At 42.0% G+C, this 25,285-nt stretch overlaps 1 protein-coding gene across 1 annotated transcript in view; it reads right to left on the reverse strand.

Moving 5' to 3' along the window:
* Positions 1-25,285, reverse strand: part of SORCS3 (sortilin related VPS10 domain containing receptor 3) — a 612,970-nt gene that overhangs the window by 346,817 nt on the left and 240,868 nt on the right. Inside the window, exon 3 of the mRNA XM_012450168.3 lies at positions 1,528-1,627. Within this exon, the coding sequence (XP_012305591.2) occupies positions 1,528-1,627 (100 nt within the window). The remainder of the gene's footprint in view (positions 1-1,527; positions 1,628-25,285) is intronic.

Consider the following 25,285-nt stretch of genomic DNA (forward strand, 5'->3'; position numbering starts at 1 on the left):
AGCTAGAATTAGCTACTCCACAATGCATATGTACTTCAAAACATTATGTTGTACAATATAAATACATACAATGTTAAATGTTAATTTAAAAATAAGCAAATTAAAAGAAACTATTAATAACCACTCATCTAGGTGAAATCTGTGCTTTCTTCTAGCTATAAATCCAGTAATTCAAATAACAATACTGAAAAATGTGAAAATGACAATGTTTTGGGACAAAGAAAAAAGAAACTACTCAACTAAAACCAATAACAGGTGCCTACACAGCCACCCTGATGATGAAGGGTTTGGCACTTGGCTAGTGGGCACAGTCTAGGGCCTGGGAGCCCCTACAGCTAACTGGATCCTTTGGTTATCTATCACCAATGCTGAACCAGAAGCCAACAATTCTGCTTACTCCCTTTGCTAGGTGTACTTAGGGGCACTGGAGGCGGAGGTGAGGAGAAAGTCTATGCATACACATTATGCTGCTAAGGGCTCAGGGCAAGGCTGCTCCACTCTGACCCAGTCATAATTCTCAGCCACAACTTGGACTTCACCATGTTAGAGGTCAGAGACATCCATGCAATGGTTTGAAGCTCACTTCTGAGCTTACCTTGAGAAAAAAAAGCACTGGCAAAACCACAGGGCAATGGAAATCAGATTGCAAGAGGAGAGTTTGGTGGAACCGTTGTTTTGTTTTGTTTTCAGCCTTTTAGAAATATTAAAATGACCTTTAATGTGGTCATTTTGGTGCATTTATTTGAATCATGTCTGCCTAAGTCTCTAAATAGCAGTGCTTTCTTAGCTGAAGAAAGAGCACATCTCCCCAAAGATAATATATGGTGCAGTGTTTCTTTTCTAAAACTGACCATTGCTCCATAGAATCCAGGCCTCCTCCTCCTCCCAGTAGATTTCCATGGCCAAGGTCTGACCTTAGATGATTTCATCCTAGCTGCTAATTCAAGAGGCAAGCAGAGAAGCAGAGGTGCCAGAGGAGCCAGGTCTACCCTCTGCCTCAGAAGCAGCTCAGGATCAAGTTGAAGAAGCCAGGAGCTGCCTTTTCTTCACGTGGCAGAAACAATCTCCCTGGGAATAAGGGTTTCTCAAAAAATGTACCAGCAAGAGGAAGGCAGTGGAAAGACTCAACTCTGAGGTTGGGCAAACCCATGCTCGCATTCTAGATCTGTTACTTACCACCATCTGATTCAGGGTAGGAAGTTACTTCACCTCTCTTAGCTTCTTTTCTTGCAAAATGGGGACAATAATAATTTCTATCCCACAGATTCATTGTGAGGATAAATGAGATAAGACGTTGGTACATACTTTTATTGGTGGCATTACTACCACTGCTGCTGTTGCTACTATTATTATTATTACTATCAAGGCTGTTGTTAGAATTACAAACAGCGTTTGTGAAGTTCCCAGCATATAAACCAGGCCTCTGTTAGTGATTCCATGACTACTGAGTTTTTTCCTGAACCTCTGGCCCTACTCAGCATGGTTACCCAGCAGGAGTGCTCAGGACCTACTAACCCAGCCTCTTACCTTCCTTTTGTTAGTGGGATTGACATAGAGGTAACTGAGGACAGTCTTCAAACCCACTTTGTCATTCAGCTTTTCATAGGTGGTACCATAATCTGTTGACCTGCAGGTAAAAGAGAAAAAAGAAAAGAGAGAGATCGTTATATCAATGGGCAGCTATGTCTAAAGGAAAACCAGGGTCTCCCCTGACCGACCTGCACCTTTCTTCCCAAATCACTTGAGTGCTTAAAGTGATCTTCAGAGACAAAAAGCCCCATTAATTTTAGAAGAGCAATTAGACTAATGCATGTGCTTACTACCTAAGCGTGCTTCCCTTTGCTCCCAGCCTTTCTCAGAGACCTACTTTTTTGCCCTTTGTGAAGTTGTTTGGTGAAAGGAGCTGCTGGAGACTGCCTGACTCTCATGCTGCTCAGCCCTGCACCCCACCCCGGCTCTATGTGGAGCTGTGGAAGCGCCCAAGTTCCCACCAGCGGACCCTCTGTACCAGAGTTGTGTGTGGAGGCCATGGGAGAGTGGCCAGGCTGTCTCCTGAGGTCACCAGGGTACAACCAACTTCATACCCACTCTATTGAGCTTGAAGCAAGGTACCCTTGGAGGAGCAGGAAGTGCCCAAAGAACTTATGGGGCTCAATGGCTAAATGAGACTACACCAGGCAGAGGGTTGGATGCTTTACACAGGGACAACGATGTGGGTGTGTCCAGGGTGAAAAGCCTGTAACACTGGGCTGCTTACGGCAGGGGTGGGGGTCAGGGGGGTGTTCATCATTCCAATGATCTCACTGGCTACTTTCCAGCACACCGACCTATGCCAAAAGCAGAAGCAGAGGCTCCTTTCTTTCCATCCTGCCTTCCATGATGAAGGAGGGAGAGAGGGTGCCAAACGGTGGGATTTAAGTACTTGACCACCCTGTGATACTGTTCACCTGTCCCCAAACTCTGCCTCACAGAGACCTCCCTCCCTTTTTCCATCACCTGTATCATCAGTTCTCACCTCTTCTTTCTGTTATCACCATCCTTGGCTAGACTTGCAAAACTTCTCCAACTCAGGCTTTAGAAGGGCCAGAGGTCAATGCATTTTCTCTGTAGTCAACTGACCTTGTAGGAGCCTGAAATCTGCCACAATCTCAGTTCTGAACTCTGGCTTTGAGCCTTGCTTTGAACTGGCATTTGACGCCCTAGTAACTAATAGCTCCAACCTTTGCTTTGAGCTTTTATCCACCTTCTAATGCTAATCAGTGCTTCCCTGGCCCACAGCTTAGCTTCAGAAGCTTAGTATTTAAAACTACATAATAAACTTTTTTCTTTTCTTTTCTTTCTTTTTTTTTTTTTTTTTAAGAGACAGGCTCTCACTCTGTTGCCTACCCTGGATGGAGTATAGTGACACAATCACAGCATCACATCAGCCTGATACCTTGAGCCTCAAATTCCTGGGCTCAAGTCATCCTCAGACCTCAGCATCCTTCCCAATGTGAGGACCCTTAAAAGTCACCCCCGTCCCCATCCCCATCCAAGCTGGAAGATTCCTAATCCCTGGGCCCAGTGCAAACACCCACCTTTACCTTCTCTGTAAAAGCTTCTCTAGCCCTTCTTCCAATCACCACTCATCTCTTTTCTGTACCAGAACAAATTTCCCCCTCCTCAGGCACCCAAGGCACACTGTACATGCCTCTTCTCTAACTCTTCAATAGTATCATGACTAATTTCTGTATGTTCTGTTTCCCAACCACAATGTAAGCTCCTCAAACAAGGAACCTCACAAAACTTCCTTCTTAAGAGGAAAGAACATGAACTTTGGGTGTAGCAAAATCTCTGTTTCATTCCTACATCTATAGCTCTCTGGTTGCATGACCATGCACAAGTTATTTACCCTGCTGGAGCCTCAGACTTCTTATCTGAAGAATAAAGATGCTTGGCATGGTGGCTCATGCCTGTAATCCCAGAACTTTGGGAAGCCGAGATGGGCAGATCATCTGAGGTCAGGAGTTTGAGACCAGCCTGGCCAACATGATGAAACTCCATCTCTACTAAAAATTAGGCAGGCATGATGGCATGTGCCTGTAGTCCGAGCTCAGAGGCTAAGGCAGAAGAATCACTTGAACCTGGGAGGCCAAAGTTGGAGTGAGCCGAGATCACACCACTGCACTCCAGTCAGACTGGCAGAGCAAGACTCTGTCTCAAAAACTGAAAGAAAAAAAAAATGGGGATAATTTAGTCTCATGAGGCATTTGTGAGGTTACAAAAATATAACACATGGGAAACCTCCTAACAGAATGCAGTATACTAAAATGTTAAAAAATAAACAAAAGTGAAGAGGCATTCATTCGTTTCTCCCTTCTCCAAAATGTACAGGACAAGTTTTACACATTATGCACACTCAGCATGTTTACTGAATAAACAAATTGTCAATATTTCAAACCCTTCCCTAGGCTACTGGCTCCACATGGTCATCAGTTATGTTAACTTTAATCATCAGTCCCCTAAAAGCTGACTTCTTATTCTCTGTCTCTTGTCTACTACAGGCACAGAAGCTCTGGAAATCACTCCCAGTCTCTCTCCTTGCCTTATCTCTAGAACCCAGATCAGTCTCCAAGTCTTAATGATTCTATTTCCTAAATAACTTAGATCCCTGGTATTCTTTCCATCTTCACACCAATGCTGTGGCTCATACATCATCATGTTTGCAACAATCCTCCAATTTGATGCTCTTCTTCTATTCTTCTCCCTCCCTCATCCATCCTCCTTGCTGTTACCAGGTTATTTTTCTACCAACCAGATATGTCCACCTCACTCCTTGGTAGTAATTACCCATTGGAATCAGTCAAGCCGCATCTTCCAAACTAAGTCTTATAAAATCTGGCTTCAACCTCCCTTTCTGGACCCATTTCCAGCCACTTGCTCCTCTGCCCCTTTCTCTCCAGCCTCACTAAACCTTCCTGAGCATGTCCTACATTTTCACTGCCCTCCACTTCTGTACCCATCATCCCCTTGTCTGCACTATCCATCCCTGTTACCTCTACTTGGTGAATTTTCCTCTAACCTTCAACATCTAACTCCAGCATCACCCTTTTCCCAGCTTTCCTGAGGAGAAATAATCACAGTCTCCTTTGTGGTCCCATACTATCCTGTACATATTTCTATTTTAGCATTTATCCTATTGGTTTGGCTATACTGTCCTTATTCTGGGACTTCTTCCTTGATTGTAACTCCTTGAAGATAAGAACCATTTTTAAAATTTATTTATTTATTTATCTTTATACTTTAAGTTCTGGGGTATATATGCAGAACATGCAGCTTTGTAACATAGGTATACATGTGCCATGGTGGTTTGCTGCATCCATCACCCCATCACCTACATGCCCATCAAAGACAGACTAGATAAAGAAAATGTAGCACATACACGCCATGGAACACAATGCAGCCATAAAAAGGGATGAGTTCATGTCCTTTACAGGGACATGGACAAAGCTGGAAACCATCATTCTCAGCAAACTGACACAAGAGCAGAAAACCAAACACTGTATGTTCTCACTCATAAGTGGATGTTGAACAATGAGAACCCAAGGACACAGGGAGGGGAACAAGAACCATTTTTTTATAACAGCTCACATGTCTTTTACCATGTCTGGTAAAAAGCAGGTGCAAATGTATTAGTTTTTGTATTGTTTTTTCTTTATTTGTAAAAATAAATGGAAGAATGAGCTTGTCCTTACCTACTCACAAGTTTTTAACCAACTATTGATGTCTATTGGTAACTCAACACACAGCAAAAATTGCCTAGAAAATATGCTTGAGGCTTTGGATGCTAGCACAACAGTGCAGATGCTACAGTCTAGCAAGGTCTTGTGCCAGGGTAGGGTCTGTAATTCATTTGTACTAGAATTAAGGTTAAATAACAAATCACCTCTAGGCAGTGCAAGAGTGGAGATAGACCACGATCTCTAGAGGCTGTCATTTGCATTTTTATTAATCCAAGTAAAATATTTTATAGAGTTAATTACTTCTTAATTCTACACTCTTGAAGGCATAAAGGCAGCATGGTGTGGAGAAAGAACATTGAAGCTGGAGCCTAGAAATAGAAAGTCTAGAGCTGATTTTTAAATGCACTCAATGTGTTTCCCTGGGCAAGCCACTTTTCGAAGCCTGTTAAAGAAAAAATTATCGTGACACTGGTTAAAATGATAAAGTAAAGTTTATTCAGGACTACTGCACTATGTATAGGGACTACTGCAATGGGATTTTGCAGTAGGGGAAAGATATAGGGCTCAATAGAACAAGGAAAAGTGGGAATTTTTGATAAGGGGCAGAGTAGAGGTTAGTAGATGAAAAATTACTAGCAGGGAAGGGTAACTCTTTGCTAAACTGATCTAACAAGATTCTTGCTGAATACAAGTCAGGGTGATCAGATATTACCTAGATTATAGTGGAAGATGAGGACTTTGATTAGAAACAGAGGCTGGGAGATTCTGACTAACCTGACTTACAGGGATTCATGTTAAAAACTGGGCTCTTGATAACATGCCCAAGGCGGGAGCCTAGTTTAAATAGAGCTCAGAGGACCCTAACTCAAGTTTGGTTAAGGAGAACATCTTTGTCAAGCTCCATTCCATCATTAACATGAGAGGTCTCACTTACATAACCCTAAAGTCTTTTGTGGACCTTAAATTTTATGAAACCACCAACACAATGATAAGTTGTTTTCCAACTAGCATCTTTTCCTCATACTATCGATAATAAAAATCTTAGAAGAGCTAAATTTTCAGGGCTCGCTGCAGGACTGATGGAAGTCACAACAAACTTCCTTCTCAAATCCAAATAACTCTTACAAAAGATAGTACGCTTATCACCACACAAGGTCTCACTTTCACAAGCTGCATAACAGATTAACACTGACTTTGCTATTTTCCAAAAGTGGCTGCTGAAAGGAGGGACTTCCCAACAAAGGATACCCTCTATGTCTCAGCCTCCTCCATGCCTCTGGCAGGTTCTGCTCATTTGGTCTGAAAGGAACAAGTACCATTTGATGAAGATACCTCAGGGAGCCTGCAAGCCTGTGGAACCAACAGTGCCCTCAACTCTGTCCTTTCCAGGATGGCCGCTGCACACTGCCCTGACCACAGAATTCTATGGGCCCACTTGGCCTGGGGTGAGGGGCAAATGGTAGAGAGGTCTCAGCCCCATTGCCAGAGACAGCTATGCTGGCAGAACTTGTTCTTATAAGAAAGCAAACCATCCTCTCTACTTTATGATTCCAGACACCAGCCAGTGGGGTCACTTAGAGAAAACAGGCTCATCTCATCAATTTTAAAGCTAGCCTCTCAATCTTGACACTAGGTTCATAAGACTGAAATGTTCAGAACACTGGAACCATGACACCTGTGTGCTGAGCTGGCCATGGACCTGGCACTCTGCCAGTTACCATTCAGAATTGTTCAGTGCACACAACCAACCTGGAAGGCAGCACACGAGGTGAGTGTAGCCACGGGGCTCTGGCTCCCATGCCCTGGCTCCAGTTATCCCAACCCCACTCCACTGTCATGCATGTGTGCACACAAGTGTGTGTGTGTGTCTCTCTCTCTCTCCCTTGTTCTTTTTTTCTTATGAATTGTTTCCAGCACAAAGGAAAACACAATGCAATGCCAATCATTTGGCCACTACTAGATTTAACAAGTGTTTGTGTGCATAAACGACACATAATCTTTTTGAGTGTTTTTATAGGTGCCTAAGTGTTATCACATGAGGATATTATGTTCCACAGCTTGCTTATTTCACCCAATATTCAGCTTGTGCGATGTATCTGTGTTACACACCTAGCCATCATCCACTCACTTTAACTTCTATTAGTGTTTCAGCTTATGAATAAACCGCTGTTTACCCTTTCAAACCACTGAGAAGTATTTTTGCTTTTTTTTTCCTTTTAAAATTTGCTATTATAAACAATGTTACAATGAACATTCTTAGATGTAGCTTCTTGTGTATTTGTGAAGAAAAGATTTTCTGGAGTGACATCTCCATGTGGAGTTACTGGGTCACCTCTAGGCATAAGTTCTATTTCACTGGCTATTGACAACATCGTCTCCAAAGAAACACCGCTCCTTGGCTTCACCACCTGCTCATCATCTGGCAGGTCCTGCCAGCTACCTATTACTCACGCTACTCTCCAGGTACCTGACGCTGAGTGGCAGACTGGGCATCCTCCCTCTTCAACTTTCCAGAGGTGCTCTGGACTATTCTATGGCATCAACTCCCAGTCTGAGTCCTGAAACTGTTCACTGAGTTTTTGTCTCATCTGGAGGCATTCAGAAGGACTTAGTGTGGACTGGTACATTTTGGGAGGAACCCCCAGGCTGACCTGCCAGACGCTTGGTTATTCCCCCAGGGCTACTCTCCCACTGACAATTTCAGGAGTGGAGGTGTGAGTTATTGTATGCCTTTTACCTACTCAGCAAGCTCCCACTCCTCTAGTGAACTTCTAGGGGAGAGGCTGGTGGAAATAAGCACATGGGCTACTATTTTAAAAGAAAAAAAAAACAGAAAAGACAAGCATCCAGTCGATGCAGCCAAGTCAGCCTCTCAGTAGAGCTGAACTGCAGCTCAACCTCCCTGTCCTAATGCCCCATTCCGGCCAGAAACAGGAACTCTGCCAGCTCTCACAGGGCCATCTGATGTTCTGGATCTGGGTGAGCACATGGCTTTCCTTATCCAGTCAGCACCTTCTCCTGGTGTTTACCCCCCTGGTCCTCAGCCCTCTCATTTCCTCTCCTCTTCTTGCCCCTGAGCTCTGTGAAACTAGGGATCATTACCCCTGGCATATTTCACCAGTCAGAAGTCATCGCCTCAGTGGCCTGCCTTCTGAGGGATACGATCTAAAACTGGCCAAAAACCACAATTGTGGTTGTTCCTCTCCTGTTAGCAATCATTGCTTTGCCTTGTTTGGCTCATTCCTTTGCATACATCTATCAATCATGGCATCTGCCATGGGCTAGGCACTGTGCTTTGCTTCCCCTTTGTGGCTATTTCAAGTAGCTCTGGCCTAGCTTGGCAAATTTTTTTTTTCCTGTAAAACAGCCAGATAGTAAATATTTTGGGTTTTGCGGACCTCCACCACAACTACTCAACTCCGCCCTTTTGCAGCTCCAAACAAGCCAAGCACAATAGGAAAGTGAAAGGGTGCTTCTGCAAAAGCAGGAGGGGTGTGATTTGGTGGAGCTGCTCTAGCTGATATCAGCTAGAGGTAGAGAATATCAGCCTCTACCTCTATCCCAGCCCCCAGTCATGTTCTCACCCTGCTTTTGTCTGTAAGACAACTTCTCAAGAGTCCTGCCTGGATCTCCAACGCTCTAGAGCATCCTTCCCTGCCTGGCTGCCACATCAGGTCAAACATTTGCCTCTGTCTGGCATTCAAGGCCTTTGTAGTTTACCTGCTTTGCCTGCCATTCCCTCCTCCTCAAGGACAGCCATTGTCCAGATTGTCTCCTTTTTTATTCCCAGCTCCAGTACTCGTTGTACTACAAAGATCTTTCCTATAATTCCCACCCACACCCTCCTCTGCATTTATATCAATTGCACCTAGGAGTGCCCTATTTATTCTCTGAATATACATATGTGCTTTTGATCTTTTCAGCAATTGCTAAAAGCTTCTTAGAACAATAACAAATGAAATTTTTAAAAAATTTTCTGAAAGTGCAGAGCACAGTTCTACATAAAGAAAACAAGAAGACTGGAGGAGTACAAAGACAACTGGACTCAGACCAGAACTAGATATGCAAGCTTTTCATTCCTCTGCACCTCAGCTCAGACAATAGGGTTGTTGTTATTCAGATTCAATGAAGAGTAATAAGATACCTAGCCTAGCATCTGCTAAAAGCCCTTGTTCCATAAATGCTTATGGCTGTCATTTTTATGAATACCCGATTGTATTGTCCTCAAGGGAAATCACCTTGTTTTATTTGTCTTGATTTATACTGCTTATACTTAATAGGGGTGAGGCATATGGATACCCAATAACTCATTAAAGGATCTGTAGCCACTGTTTCCAATCGTCACTGTGAGTGGATGACAAGACCCAGTTGCCTGGAGAATCAAAAGATAGAACTATGCTTCCAAGTGCCAGGCCTTGGGGAGCATCCACTAGCAGTTCCTTCAGGTATACCCCACTGAGATACACCAAGGATTGTCAACAATCAAAGTCCACACACTATTAGGTGCTCTGGTATGTGGCGAACCGCAGCCCACTCCAAGGTCAGGGTCAGAAGTTCCCACAGCACAGCTCCAGACCAAAGGCTGCTCAGAGAGTTATTGTGATGGAAAAGCATCGATGTTCCCCTCTGGCCTGTTCCACTCCTCATCTTAGGGCCAGTGCCCAAAGCCACATTAATCTGTATCTTTGCAATGGCAGAAGCCCAGCCTGACCACAAATAACCATCCAAATAACTAATTTCAGACCTCAAGCCAAAAGTCAGTCATTTAAATAGCTTCATTCTCCAAGTGGGTATTGCCTCACCCTCTGCTTCAGAAACTCCACAGTCAGGATTATGCCATTGCAGAAGCTTACACAACTCTCCCTGACCTCTTCTTATTACCCGACTCCTAAGCTGTATTGTCTAGTCTCACAAAGAGAGGCACAATGATACAGGATAATTAATTCATCTCTATTTCCTCCTGCTCCCACTATTTGAATGAAAGCCATCACAGGTTCTAAATGCAGAAAATTGGAAGTTAGCTGTCTTTGGAGACTAGTCATGCAGAATTCATGGTTTAGATCAGATAAGCTGTAGATTCACCAGCAGCAGCATCCCAGCCCATGTTTCAGCTAGGACAGAGGCTTAAGTATGTGGGGTTAGATCAACATTCAGATCTTCAGTTTCTTTCTTTCTCTTTTTTTCCTTGGTGTGAACACATTAGTTCTCACTGAAGACCCTCAGTTCAGATAATAGGGTGCTGGGTTGTTATATTTAGGTTTTAAAATGCCAGAAAATCCAACCTATAGGAATAACAATCATCGGGGAAAGGCTAAAGAGAACATATTAGACATAGACACACACACACACACACACACACACACACACACACACACACTACAGCAGCATTCAAGAGTAAAACAGATATCAGAGTTATTGACCTGAAAAGTCTTTAAAACAGAATACTAAATATATTACACACACAGTATATCCAGATACAACAAAGCAATAAATTTCCATTAAGTTTATAAGTGTGTAAACAAATACATATAAAATCTAGTGGAAAATACAAAAAAAATCTACTAATAGTTACCACTGGGTAGGGAACCAGGGTGGGCTAGGGTGGTATAGCTAGAAGGACTTGAGTTTACCTGTAATGTTGAGATGTTTTCAAACAAAAATGTATCCAAGTATCACTCATGTAGTTAAAAATTATAGCAATAAGGTGATTGTTACCAAACAGTCACAATGTTAATCAGCAAACAAATCAACACATCTGTAAGAGAACCCCTTTACAGATAAGCTTCTGCATTCAAAAAGGCACATCAACAGAATCATAAGAGGATTCATTTCAGAGTCGAGCAGATTTGGATTCAAATCCAGTCTGTGGAGCCTGAAGCTAATTACATAAGTCTCATGTTTCATATCTGCTCAATGGGAATATTAATGTTGCCATCGTAGGATTTTTGTGACGCTTATATAGCCCTAATATCAGAGGGCTCACTTTGCTGTCGGTTGTTGGGCAACACCATGGTAGACCAACAATATTGTCATTGGAGGAGAAACTGCCTCATACATTTCTGGGCAAACGGCAGCTGTATTATAGTTACATAACCCCCAGTGGACAGGCTAACGCTGTCTCATTCTCACCATATCAGCATTAAGCTACCAAAAGACGCATGAGAAGATGGGGGGGCCTGCTACACATAATCAAAGATAGCCTCCAGCAGGTGGCCAACACTTACAAATTAAAGTCTAGGGAAAATGGACCCAACTTTTCCACTAAGTTTTCCCGGGGAAAAAAAATAATGAGGCCCATACTAGCGGGTGCTGGACAGTTCTAGCAAGGTATCTCTGTCTGAAAAAATAAAGATGTTTATCATTTCTCTGTAAAATTACATAGAGCCAGTCAAGGCCCTGTGACACGTGTACAATTATGTCTGTTTGAGGACATCCAGAAACCTCCAGGATAAAATGTGCAGCCGCCTAATGGAAGAATGTGAATAAATGGAGAGCTTTCAGACCATCTTCCTACCCTCAAGAAACTAAATTCCGTGTCCCACTCATCTTTAAACATTTTCCTTCTCAGTAATAAGCACAATGCCTTGCACATGGAAGGCACTCAAGGCTTTCATTAATCACTTTATCAATTAATGCAAGTCTCTCCCCTCCCAAAGTCTTCAGTCTGGGAGAGAAAAGAATATCTCCTTCTGCTGCCATCCTCCCCTATGGAGCCTCTCATCTCACCTGCCTCTGCTTTCCCAGTGTTCAGCATCTTTGTCATTCTCAGAGCCATCGTATCTGCTTTCTGGGACAACATCTTTTTCTCTTTTCTGCTGTTGTTTTATGCCATTATTTAACTTTTTGTCCATGACACTTCTTTCTCCAGACAGAATAAGGTCTCTGAGGTCAAGGGACTACCTTGGATTTCTCTTTTAACCCCCAAATCATGCTGAATAATGCCATGCAGGGTAAATCCTCAGAGAAAATATGTTCCAGGGGATGAAACAGTCACATTCAGACAGATTTCCCTCTGACTGAAACTCTTCTGGTGTGAGAAACTAAAAGCAAAGCACATGCTCCTTTGTGCTGGGCCAGTTCTACCAGTTATCCCACTGGCCATCCAGAATAGAAAGAGGCCTAAAGTCTCCCAACACATTGTGTCTCCCAACACAGGAGACAAGAAGAGGAAATTCCCAGTTACCAAGGAATGAATTACAGCTCTCTTCTTTGAGCCTCTAATACCATAGTAACTTCATCTCCTTCTGGGCCCAGAAACCTAAAATTTTACTTATCCCTTTCTTTGTAAGAATTATGAGTGATTGCTATGCTCTCTGGCTGTGTTAGATACACATTATTTAAAACAACTGCCTATTGGATCCTACATTCTACACTCCTACTGTTCTTGACAATAGACCAGCATAGTAGGGCATAAAAAACAGTATCTGTATTTTTTAAACTTTCTTTTGAAAGACTAAGCAGGAAAAAGAAATTAGCTAGAAGTTGGATTTATTGTCAAGTCATAGAATATACCTTTAACTATCACAGTGACTCTTAGAGAAGTGTCCCCTCCAAGATCTGAGGCAGTGCTCGCCTGAACCCACGTGACATGGGCTGGCTCGGCAGATTGGTTTCCATAGCCTTAGATAAAAGAAATGCCACACCCTAGGGTCTTTTTAAAAACTAAGAATACTGAACATTTATGGTAGAAATACCCTTAAATTAAAACAAGAAATAATGTGCAAGATAGCCACATCATATAGAAAAACCCAGTTAACATTTTGGTGTGTTTTTCTTTAATCTTTGTGTGTTTACAAAATTTGGGGTCATTATTTATAGAATTTGGGTCTTGACTTTGCATTTAATATAATATTGTAAGCATTTCCACATATTGTTACATATTTTTCAAAAATATCATTTTATTTTAAAGCCTTATAACATCCCAGCATATGAATGTATCATAATTTACTTTAACTATCTTCTCTGGTCAGTTGGTCAGTTTCTAGCCAAATTCTTACACATAATATGTGTATTGTCAGACATAAATCTTTGTATGTATCATTATTTGTTTTCCTAGAATAGAGTCATATAAGTGCAATTACTAGTTCAAAGTATAAAACTTATCATTAAAGGTGTTGCTATAAACTGCCTTACAGACATACTCTGGCCAATCTGGACTTCTACTAACAATGAATACGGGTACCAGTTTCACTTCATACTTGGAACATTGGGCATTATCATTTTGAAATTCCTGGACATAGATGTTCTAACATACCAAAGGAAATATACACTGATGCCAAAGTATGATAAAAAATATGAGACCTTTACAGTATCTCCATACCAGAATACTATGTCTTTAACAGTGGTTGGTTCTCAAATTTTTATGACTCAGGACTCCTTTATACTTTTAAAAGTGACTAAGGACCCCAAGATATTTAATTCAAGTGTAGTATCTTTAGCAATACATATTACAACAGAAATTACATCTGAGAAAAATTTACATTGACTCATTTTAAAATAACAGTAATAATCCTGTTACATGTTAACATAAACAACATAATTTTATTAAAAAACTAGTTTCCAAAACAGAACAATTTCATGACAAAACTAGCATTCTTTTACTTTTCAAATATTTCTTTCAAAGCTCTTTAATATCTAGTTTAATAGAAAATACATGGATTTTCATATCTGTTTCTACATTTAATCTGTGATAATATCGTGTATGTCAGGCAGCCTCTAGTAAATTCCACCGTACAGTCATAAGAAAATAAGATTTTTAAAAGCATATAACATTTTATTATTATTAGAGGATAGTTTTGACTGTATTAATCCTCTGAAAAGAGTCGTGGAGGCCCCCAGGGGCCCCTGAATTATACTTTGAGAATTGCTGCTCTATGCCAAACAACTACTGGGTCTCAAGAGGACTGTACTTACAACATGCCGTGTTTTTTTTTTTTTTTTTTTTTTTTTTTAATTAAATCTATGGCCCACTTGCAAATCTCCTCTCATTTCAAACCTTTACAGTTCAACTCCAGGCTCCTGTGTAAAGCCCTCTTATCTACCATGCTCTTCTGTTACCTTTCCTTTCTCTGGCTGTCCATTGCTTTTATACATCTGCACACAATTTGCCCTGTCCCCTCTGATTTTCATAGTCTCTCGTCCTCACCACAACTATAAGCTTCTTGAGGTCAAGGATCAAGACTCTGGCTCATACTTAGACTCTGTAATTAATTTCTGGGAAGACTGTCACCCTAAATCACTGTGGCATTAAGTAACTTACATTTGCATAGTGCTTTATACAAAACACTTTCTCTTAAAACAGTTCACCGAAACCTCAGCATGACTCTCTGACATAGGTATTTTATCTCTGTCATAAAAATGAGGAAACAGAGGCTCAGGGAGGTTAAGTGACTGACCAAATGACAATCCTGGAACTTAAACCCAGGTCATATGATTCCAAATTCTATGTGCTCTACTTCGATGCCCGACTGTTTATTTAAATGGTAGTAATTGAGTGTCTGCTTCATAAAGTTATCACACGGCAAGGGTTTTACTGACTCATCTGCTCAGGGAGTCTCCATGGGCATTTCCTATTAGAAAGCCATACAAATATAAGAAGGAGAATGCTTAGAGTCAAAATTAGGTTAGAATGTCTGCTCTTCTACTTATAGCAACATGACAGCAGAAACAATGCCTAACGTTTCCAGGCCTCAGTTTTCCCATCTCCAACATGGGCATAATAATTGCCATGAAGCAGTGTTGTTAGAGGATTCAATGAGAAAACCTACATAAAGCACAGGGCAAGAATCAGCTTAGTTCCTTGACAGGCTTTCATTCCTTCCTACACTGTCTTACCACCATTCCCTATTTCTCCTCTGGAAAATAAGAACGACTTCACAAGATGAAGACAGCCACTTCCTATCATCTGAGCAATCTGACTATTGAACAGAAAAGGCATTTTATCTCAGACACCTGGATCTGGAGTCTTTGGAACAAGAGCACTGCAGAAGCCCAGGCAAAAAGTATAACTGGAAAGAAAAGACAGCCATTTTCATGGTCAATCTGTGCAAAAGCAAGTGTCTTGGCTCAAGGAGCTAGTTCCTCACAGCCCATTCCCTTCAAAATATGCAGACATTCCTCGAGTCCATGACCTCTCAGAGTCGCTGGAGCTCAGCACTTTCCCTGAGATGAGTGCGTCTCTGGGAAAAGAGAACGGGGCAAGTCAATGTGCATAGAAGAGCCAGAATCCCAGTCAGAAACACAGTGTCTCTCAGCCAGTTAACAACCATCAGGACTGGCAGTAACATGATCCTATCAGCCGTCGCCAGTGGCTCAAACTTAAGCATTCAGCAAGCCCCATAAGTTCTGGTTTATTGGATTTCTGGTCTTGTTGTTATAGATACTCTTTGTTTCCAACCAAAAACAATGCTTCACAGTGTGATTACTCTCTTTCTCTGTAAAATGAGATGGGTGGAATCAATGATCTCAAAAGTCCCTGCCATCCCCAACATTCTGTGCATCTGATCAAGCTCCAAATGGCTTCTGGTTGCTTCCAAAATGCAGATCGATGCTCCAAAGATGCAGATCTGTCACCACTGAGAGGCCACTGAGGTCTTGCAAAAACTGCCTAAGCGAGGGCAATGTCTCTGAAGTAAGCATTCAACTGACAAAAAGTTTGCCAGTGTCGCCTAATCTAGGCACCAGTGGGAATACTGTCAGAAGGAATAATATGATCTTAGGGAGACAAGACCATCTCTCACTAGATAACAAGAAGCAAGACATGAGCAAGTCCTGAAGGCTAAGGGCTGAAAAACATCATTATAAATCTAATACCAAGACCATCAAGAAATGCTGGGCAAGACGACATAGCACATTGGTGAAATTCTGAGACAGTCCTCTCCTGGAGAGATTGTAGGTGACAGGGAGGTGTGAGGAGGGAGGTGGTAGGTAGGAAAGGGGCTCAAGAGTGGGATTAGATAAAACTCTGAGGACTAGGGCCCTACCAAGTCTCCAGTGCACACTCCCTGACACATTGCAGGAACTCAATCACTATCTTTAATGAATAAATGAGTAAAAGATACATAAGTAGGAAGCAATTAAGCCAAATGGAATATATCAGCAGAGTGGTTAAGTGCACAAACTTTGAAGTCAGAGACATGGTTTCAAGGCCTGATTCCACCACTTGGCAACTGTGTGATCTTGACCAGGTCACTTAACCTCTTTGAACTTCAGTTTTCTTATCTATAAAATGGGCAAAACTATCTAAACTAAGTACTTCCAGGGTTGTTTGATAACTCAAGGAGAAATGGGAACATAAAGCCTGTTTGAAAGGACTAAGCTATTAGTGATTTATATGATGGTTTGGTGAAGCATGTGCTCCAGAGGTAAAAAGACTTGCCAGGACTCCATCTCACTATCCTGGATGACTGTAGGTTGCAAGAAATAAAACACAGGGAGAAGAAGCATAATCTGTTTACTGGACATGGTCAGATGTGAAGGATAAGGAACAGGTAAAGATATCTTAAAGATACCAAACCTGAGTGCCTGAGAGAATAGTGTTATCATTGACAGAAATGAGCAGAGCCAGCATCTCTGTAGCACATTATAAACTGACTTTGAGGAAAAAGGAAAACATCCTAAGCTGAGTTCGGTAAAATCAGAGCCCAATTTGGGATTCGGAAGCTCAAGAACTATAGTGGGAGTGCTCTCAGGCAAAACCTTAATAGAGAGAGGGAAGCAAGACTAGAAAAGAAGCAGAAGACAAACAAGGATGTGGTTTCCTATGAAGCCCCAGGGAGGCTCTGGGGCTGACACCTCAGCACACACATGTCCCACTCTAAGGCAAGGGAGTCGGGTTTTTGTATACCGTATCAGCTAGGCATTGGCCATCCTAGATGTAAGAAAGTGGTAACCTGTGGAGACAGTCACAGCACTCAATGGCAGCTGATGGATGGGTAAAGAAAATGTTGAACTAATGCTTGGCATATACAGCTTTAAAAATGCCTTCTATTATTGTTATCTTAGCATTAGGATGATACTCGGCACACACAGCTCAATAAATGCCTTCTGTTATTATTATCTTAGCATTAGGATGATGGCAAGATGTCCAAGATACCTGATGGATAAAAGAAAACAATTTTGAGCAAGTACAGATATCTGCCTGGTATAACCCCTATCTGGGAGAGTAATTCACTTCTCCTCCATTTCCTGACCTACTTTGTGGAAGCAACAGAAAGCTAAGTAGTTGTCATTTTCTGGGTTTATCAACACTGGCCATGCAATTCATCCAAGTTGTAAGAGCATAAAAGAAAAGTTAGGTGAAGCTTTCCACAAATGGGGAAAGTTAGGCTATTTGCATATGAAACACTGGATGGGGGTAGGAAAACTTGGCCTGGATACTCCATTTCTTCTGGGCTCCTGACATTGACTGCTAGCTCTTATATCCCTGGCCTAAAACCCTCTCTCCTGGATGGAGCCTACCTGCAATGTTACTCTAACACATCTAGAACTCTGTACAGCTGAATTGTCCTTTAATATGGCAGGAATCTCCCTGAAAGGCTGTGTGTAAGTCTGTAAGTTTTAATGTGCCAGATAAGCTGAATTCTCTGTTTAAAAACTATATACTAAGTCCCATAGTAAAGAAGAACACTCAGATGAATATTTCCTCTGAAATGTCAGATCTGCCTAATGTAAAACATGCTTACATTTTATAGGAAGCTGCTGTTTCATTCTTTAATCCAGAAATCAATCAACAGATGTTTACTGAGTACCTATGGTGTGAAGGGAGCTATGCTGGGTGCTAGAAAAAAAAAAGCATATCTTGGGAATAGTAAACAGGCAGGCATTCAGGCTAAAGAATAAAGCGAATGTGAGAATGGGAGGGCTGGACATGCATTTTGGAGATAGTATGTATTGAAGCATCTAACTGCAACAGCAAACAATACCAACATTTCAGTTACTTAACACAATGTTAGTATATTTTTCACTCACATCACAGCCCAGCATGAACCAGCAAGTTGATGGGGGGAAATAGGGGCTCTGTTCTATGCAGTGCTTTCAAGACCCAGCCTCCTTTCATATTAGGGTTCTGCTGTCCTCTAGATCTCAGGAAATCTCAATTGAATTGGTGAGTCAGAACATGAAGAAAAATGTGGGAAGTGTTTTTGCCAGGTAAGAAAGTGGCATCTATCACTTCGAGCCTCTTTCCAGGGGCCAGATTTCAGTCAAAAGGCTATACCTAAATGAACAAAGACTGACAAATGTAGTCTAGTTGTTTGCCATGAATGAAGAGGAAACAGGTTTAGTGAGTATCTAATCAGTCCTTGCCACAGGAATATAACATTGAGGTTCCAGGATTTTGAAATTAGCATTTTATCTCACACATAAAAAAGCAGTTAATGACTTACGGCCCCCAAAACTTTGAGCTAACTTGAGACACCCAGAAACACACCATACACACCAAAAGAAAAAGAAATACGATTTGCTGAGTCCCTATTCTTCATTTTCCAAATATTTATGCAGTGCCTATAACTTGCCTGACAGTATTCTAGATGCTCAGAATACCACAATGAAAGGAAACTAATTATTGTGTTGGGCACTGTATAATAAGATAGATATTTTTACTTTTATCCAATATTTCAATAAAGAAACTAGGCTTAGAGAGACCAAGTGATGTGCTAAAATTCCCTTAGCTAACTGGTAAGTGGCAAAGTGGGTGTCTGAAAACAGGTCGTCCTGGCTTTAGAACTCACATTCTTCAGATACCACACTGGCTCTCAGAAAACACTACACAGAGTCAGGGAGACTGGATGCCTTACAGAGAAGCCATCACAAACCTACCCTAAGCCATTCTGTCAAGGGTGCAAAGGAACAGATGTGCAATCATGGAGATTTAACGCTCTATTTTCCACCTCCACTAGAATGAAAGAGCTGACTGAACTAAGTGAATGTGAGAAGTCAGTATGGGCTGAAGATAGCTGAACGTGTGTTCTCAAAGGCTGGCTGGCAAGCATACATGGGACTATCCAAGACAACCCATTCAACTCGGAGCGACCAGCACAGGACTTGCTCAAAGTGTTCCATTTCCAGGAACACCCAACAATTGCTTAACCTGCAAGAAAGACTGTACTCTACACTCACAAAGGAAAAATGAAATCAAGCTTTCACTCTAGTTTCTGTCACTGATTTCTAAAATTCCTCTATCATTCCGTAGTTGACCAAACCATAAAATGTATGAGAAAGTCAGAGTTGGATGTAGGGGAATAGTACCAAAGAAATTAAAATCTTAGATGAACATGCAGCTTTTCAATGTGAAAATTATCCTGCTTTTAAAGAGAAGTGCATTGATAACTTCAACTATTATAAAAATGTCTTTTGAAGCATCTTACGTATTTTAGTAGAACTGCTCTTAGAAGCTGTATATGCTGTGATGTAAGAAGCCTCCCCTCTCATAAACTGTCTCCAACAATCTGTCCAGTGCCCAAAAGGCTACCTTTAAATATTCATTCCTTTGGGTTAAGAAATATGCATTTCTTGAGATTGCTGTTGGAAAAGACCAAATTCTGGGAAAGGTATTAAATAGTCAATGTCTTTGTGTGAATTATCAGAGAATTGTTTTGTAGGACCCTAGGATGGAATGAAAATATGATAGGCCCACAGACTGTTACCTTTTGGACAAACTGAGAGAATAAATCCCCATCTCCCAAAGCTTAGCAAACCTGAAGGTGTCATTGCTTTGACATCCTCAGGGATGAATGTTTGCCTCAGTTTTGCACACTAAATGAACTGACCTGCCCCTAATGAATTGCATTCTATAAGCAGCACCCAAAAGAGTAAGCCCAGAATGCTAGAGTTCAGCACCTAGTTTTAAACCCATCACCTGCCCTAAGCTTGCCCTCCGTAATTCCCACCATAATTCCTGGTACCCTAGACCAGTGAACAGTAAACTTTTTCTGTACAGGGTCAAAAAGCAAATATTTTAGGCCCTCTGAAGCAATTGGTCTCTGTAACAGCTACTCAACTCTGCCATTGAAGCACAAAAGCAGCCATAGACAATATGTAAGCAAATGAGTACAGTTGAATGTCAATAAAATGTTATTTATAGACACTAAACTTTGAGTTCACCTTATTTCTAAGGTGTTACAGTGCAGCATTCTTTTGATTTTTTTCAACCATTTAAAATGTGAAAGCTGTTCTTAGCTCATAAGCAGTACATAAGCAAGAAGTAGGCTACATTTGGCCTGTGGGCCACCATTGGCTGACCCCTGCCCACTTGCCCGATCCTTCTGTGGGCTCTCATTACCTCTTGAATCGCACAACTGCTCTCACTGACCTTGCAGCACCAACAGTCTGCTTTTCTCTTAGACCAAAATCTGTACTCACACTTTATGCCTTCTTTGAGTCGCGCCCCGCCTCAACCATTCCAGTCCCAGACCCCTATCCTGGCATTTGTCTTTGGTGGCTAGCATGCTCAGCTGATTCGCTATAACTTTAGTGGCAGGAAATCAGGTAAAAAGGCTGCCAAATATTGTGATTCTTTATTAAGGCTGAGGTCTTCTCATTCCCTTAATTCCTTTGCCATAAAACCAGCAAGAAAGTTTGTGTCCTGCAAGGAGGGGAACTGACATCTCCAGCAGCAGAAAAGATGCGCCAAACCCATCTGGTCAGAGCAATCTGGCCAGGCCCATGTGGCTATTATCACATTGCCTTAGAGCAACAATTTACCTCCAGGTTGGAAAACGGCAGTAATAAAAATTAAATGGAATCTGGCCAGATAACTCCCAGGAAAAAGGGACTCTGCATAAGAAGAAATGGAAGAAAAATATTTATACACATATACAAAGACAGACATTATCTTCTCCTCCAACACATTTTTTTCTGAAGTTACAAATCTATGCTTTCTATTTATTCCCATTGGAGGGAAAAACAAAAACCCTGAGATTTATGAGCAGTGTTGTTTATTTATAATCCAAGAACTCTCCTCGTACCATATGGTTGGGAAATTTACAGAGAAACAAAGTGAGAGGAAATTGCCTGCTTAATTCAATGGCTTTGGCAAAGCTAGCAGACAGGGAGAGCATCTGAAACTCTTCCCCTATCATACATGTAAGCGTGTACAGGCATGGAGGCAGGGATTGAGAGCAGAGGAGCCTTTCATTGCCGTCAAAACCAGAACTCAGTGTAGTGGATGAGAACTGCTGATGAGACAAGCTGAGGAAGCAGGACTCATTATATTCTTGCACACCACTGAGACATAGATGCTGTGAAAAGGAAGGGAAAGGATAGTGTGGGCTGAGGGATGCTGGAGCAGCCAGTGTCTGGACAAGGAAAGAAGATACACAGTACAGGAGAGTTCTTAGGAAGGCAAAGTGCATGTGAGTCTCTACAACACTTCTTTTTTTTCTCCCTGCTTTTAGTGGGACATAAGAAGTAGTTTCTGATTCAGTCTCTGCTGCCCAACATGCTTTCCAAAGAGAGGCTATCACTTACTACCTTTAAGGGAGGGGGCACAAGTTTGCATCTGAAGGGCATCTTTCCTCTGCTCTCTACCCGCTACTTTCAGATTAATCACAAATGGAGAGGAAGGAAACATTGGGGGTTGAATATTATAAGCACAAATGAAAATTAGGCCCAGATGTGGAAAGGGATTGAAATGGGTAAAAATAGAAACAGCATGCTAGGTGAAGGCAGAGGAAAGCCTCAGCCCCAGCCCCACCTCTTTGAGGAAGTCCTCCCTGACAACCCCTGCCATGGTACTCCACCATCCCCTGAGTGTCTACAGCCCACAGGGCCTGTCCATACCACATTGGAGCCCCACACCTGCTGCCTGCACTGTTAGCTGCTTTTTAATATGCATATGGCTGCTCCTCTGGTTCACCTCCCACTTCTATTTGGATGACTCCCAAACTTTATCCAGCTCCAGCCTCTCTCCCATGAGTGCCTGTCCCACATTTCCAAATGCTGTGCAATGAACCGTTGCCATTTCAATTACAGGATGCTAAAAATGAGCTCATCACTTCTCCCATCATCATTCTCCTGCACCTACCTCTCCTCCCCCACTTCCTCCCTCCTTCTCCTTTTCCATTCCCCAATTTGGTAATAGGACCAAATTCTAAAACTTTAGAATCATCATGACTGTTCTTCCGTACCTCACCTCTAATTGCTGCCAAGTCTTGCTAGCTCTGAAATACCTTGTGCATGGGTCCTTCTTGCTCTCTCCTTCTGTACAATTCAAATTCAACATGATCAGCTGCCTGACAGGGTACCTGGGATGCTCTAAGACTCCCCTACCTTATATTGCTCCACTTCTGAACCTCCTCCTCCTCAGTCCAGGTTTCAGAATGGTGTCAAATCTGCCTTGCTAAAGCACAGCTAGGAGCACAAAGTCATTTTCCAGCTCACAAGCCTTTATGATTCCATATTTGCTGTGAGATATAACTCTGGTATTCAACACCCTGTCTCCACTCACCATTACCACCACTGCTCATTCCAATCCAGGGTATTGCACACAGTTGAATCTCAGCAATTGCTTGGTGATTAAATGGTTGGTAGATGAAGAATACTGAAAAGAGCAATGCCTTTTTCCCTCCTCTAAGTCTATTTGAGAGAAACACTGCAGTTGAGAGGACCTGTGGGCTTATAAAATGGAACTGATTTGACAGTTACATGTGTGTAAAACAATGATAAGAAAGCAAAGGGTGGAGAGAAAAAAGGTGATTACACCAGAGTTCATGACAAATAACAGAGAGGAAGCCTGGTCGGTGAGCAGCCAGAATCATTAAGAACAAGCCCCCAAAAGTCTATGAAAAAAAAATAGAAAGGCCTGGGCAAGCCAGGAAGAAGCAATTTATTGACAGGGAGTAGACACAGCTAAACAATGAAATGAATTTGTCGGTTAAGAGTGTTGCAGAAAGGGAGGATGGAACAGGTGCTAGAGAAAGCCATAAATTTGCCACAGGAGAAAACCCGAGGTCCTTATCAGAATGGGTGAAGGAGAGTCTCAGAAGAACAGAAAGCTGACCAGACTACTAAATGTGGCAGTGCTTGCCTGAGAAGGAAATAATTGGAAAAGCAAGGAGCTGTTCACTTCGCTGTTGAGATTGCTGGATTCTTTTCAACATGCAGAGCAGATATGGCAAGGTATCTTGGTCATTTGGAAGGAAATGAGCCCTAATTCCTAGAAACAGACTCTACAAAGGACCAGTTAAAGGTCTCGCACCAGGGGACTGGGTGGCCAGAGTCAGTCAAGGCATAAAAGGGGACAAGTGGGACAAAGGGCTTGTCATCTGTCAGAAACATTGAAAACAGCCAGTACTTGCTACTGACAGAAAATCACTCTACAAGTGAAATCAAACTGGAGCGAACTGCACTCTACCTTGCTCTGATCACCAAAGCTGACAAAGCAGACAGTGTGGGGAGTAGACAATAGAGGCTTTTGTTCTTGGTCATTCTACACTCAGAACGAGGTTATGCTTTGCACATGGCGATGCTCAGGAGACCGATTAACTACCCTTGGAGATTTAATTCTACAAGTGCCTGCTAAGTATCTACCTCAGCCTTGCATTATGTTAATCTTTTATAAACACAAATCCCAACAAGTGTAAACCAAATATTTGCCCATTGTCCTTGGGACCCAGGTCAACTATAAGTAATAAAGCAAACAAAGTCCTGGTTCTTATGAAGCTCACAATCTAGAGTGGAAGGTAGACAATGAACTAGTGCACTAATAAGTAAGTTCAAAACCTGAAACTGTGAAGCACAATGAAGGAAATAAACAGGGACCATGATGGAGACAGAGAACAGCTCCTTCTAAAAGGAGATTCCATTTACGCTACACCTGAAAAGTGGAGTCATGCAAAGAGTTAAATAAAGAGCTTTGCAGTAAGAATGGCATGTATGAGGATCCTGGGGCAGAAAGAGATTGACCTTTTATAAAGGCTGAAATACAATTAGCAAGAGGGAGAGAGGTATACAATGAGAACACACTATGTGGTACAGCCTCCTAGGAAGACATAAAGTGGGAGGAAAGAACTCACATGTATTAAGTACCTTGTATCTCAAGCACTAGGAAGAAAAAATTCTTTTTTTGAGACTAAGTCTCACTCTGTCACCCAGGCTGGAGTGCAGTGGTGCGATCTCGGCTCACTGCAACCTCCACCTCCTGGGTTCAAGTGATTCTCCTGCCTCAGCCTCCCAAGTAGCTGGGACTACAGACACCCACCACCATGTCTGACTAAATTTTGTAGTTTGAGTAGAGATGGGGTTTCACCATGTTGGCCAGACTGGTCTCGAACTCCTGACCTCAGAAGTTCATGTGATCCACCCACCTCAGCTTCCCAAAGTGCTGGGATTACAAGTGTGAGCCACTGTACCCAGCCAGATACTATTTAATCATGGCCTTTGCCTATAGAAGCTTACAGACAAATAACATATGCGAAACAGAATAGTCAGTCATGCTGGAGATATTTTTGTTGGTCTTGGTTTGAAGAATTGTGGGTAAGGCAAAAATCTCACTTTCACCCTCAGCCAAAACAATACCTAATTCCAACTAGCTTAGTGCATCTCCCTAAACACAGCACTGAGCTAGCCCATTATTATCAAGTTGTTAGTACACTTACAATCTAGGTTTCCTAACAACAGAAATGGGCAGACCCTGAATGGACATTTTAAGCATCAAGCTGGAATTTTTAAGGGGCACGTGTTTTTACAACTTCCAACAATATAAAGTTGTAAAACTTAAAACAAGAATCCTCACAAAATAGTCACACTGACAAACAGTCTGCATCTTCAGTGAAGGGTCACAAACCTATTTAGAGAAAAATGTGTTTAGCAAGATCAAAGAGGAGCAGAAACTCCATGAGGTTCATTCTCTTTGAGATTTAAATCTTGTCTTTGAAGATCCAGGAGCCAAATCACTACCTTTGGAGGTGGTAGTCACAGTGCGTTATGACCGAAAGAGCACCAACCTTGAAGAAAGAAATCTGGGTCCAATGCTAGCTCCGCCACTAACCTGGTTCAGTAAACCTTAGGCAACAACTCACTTTTTTGAACCTCAGTTTTATCAGATATAAAATAAAGCATAGGCA

The sequence above is a fragment of the Aotus nancymaae genome, unplaced genomic scaffold (genome assembly GCF_030222135.1).
Source record: "Aotus nancymaae isolate 86718 unplaced genomic scaffold, 86718_ANA_hifiasm-v0.15.2.pri h1tg000010l, whole genome shotgun sequence".
In the NCBI taxonomy this organism is placed as follows: domain Eukaryota; kingdom Metazoa; phylum Chordata; class Mammalia; order Primates; family Aotidae; genus Aotus; species Aotus nancymaae.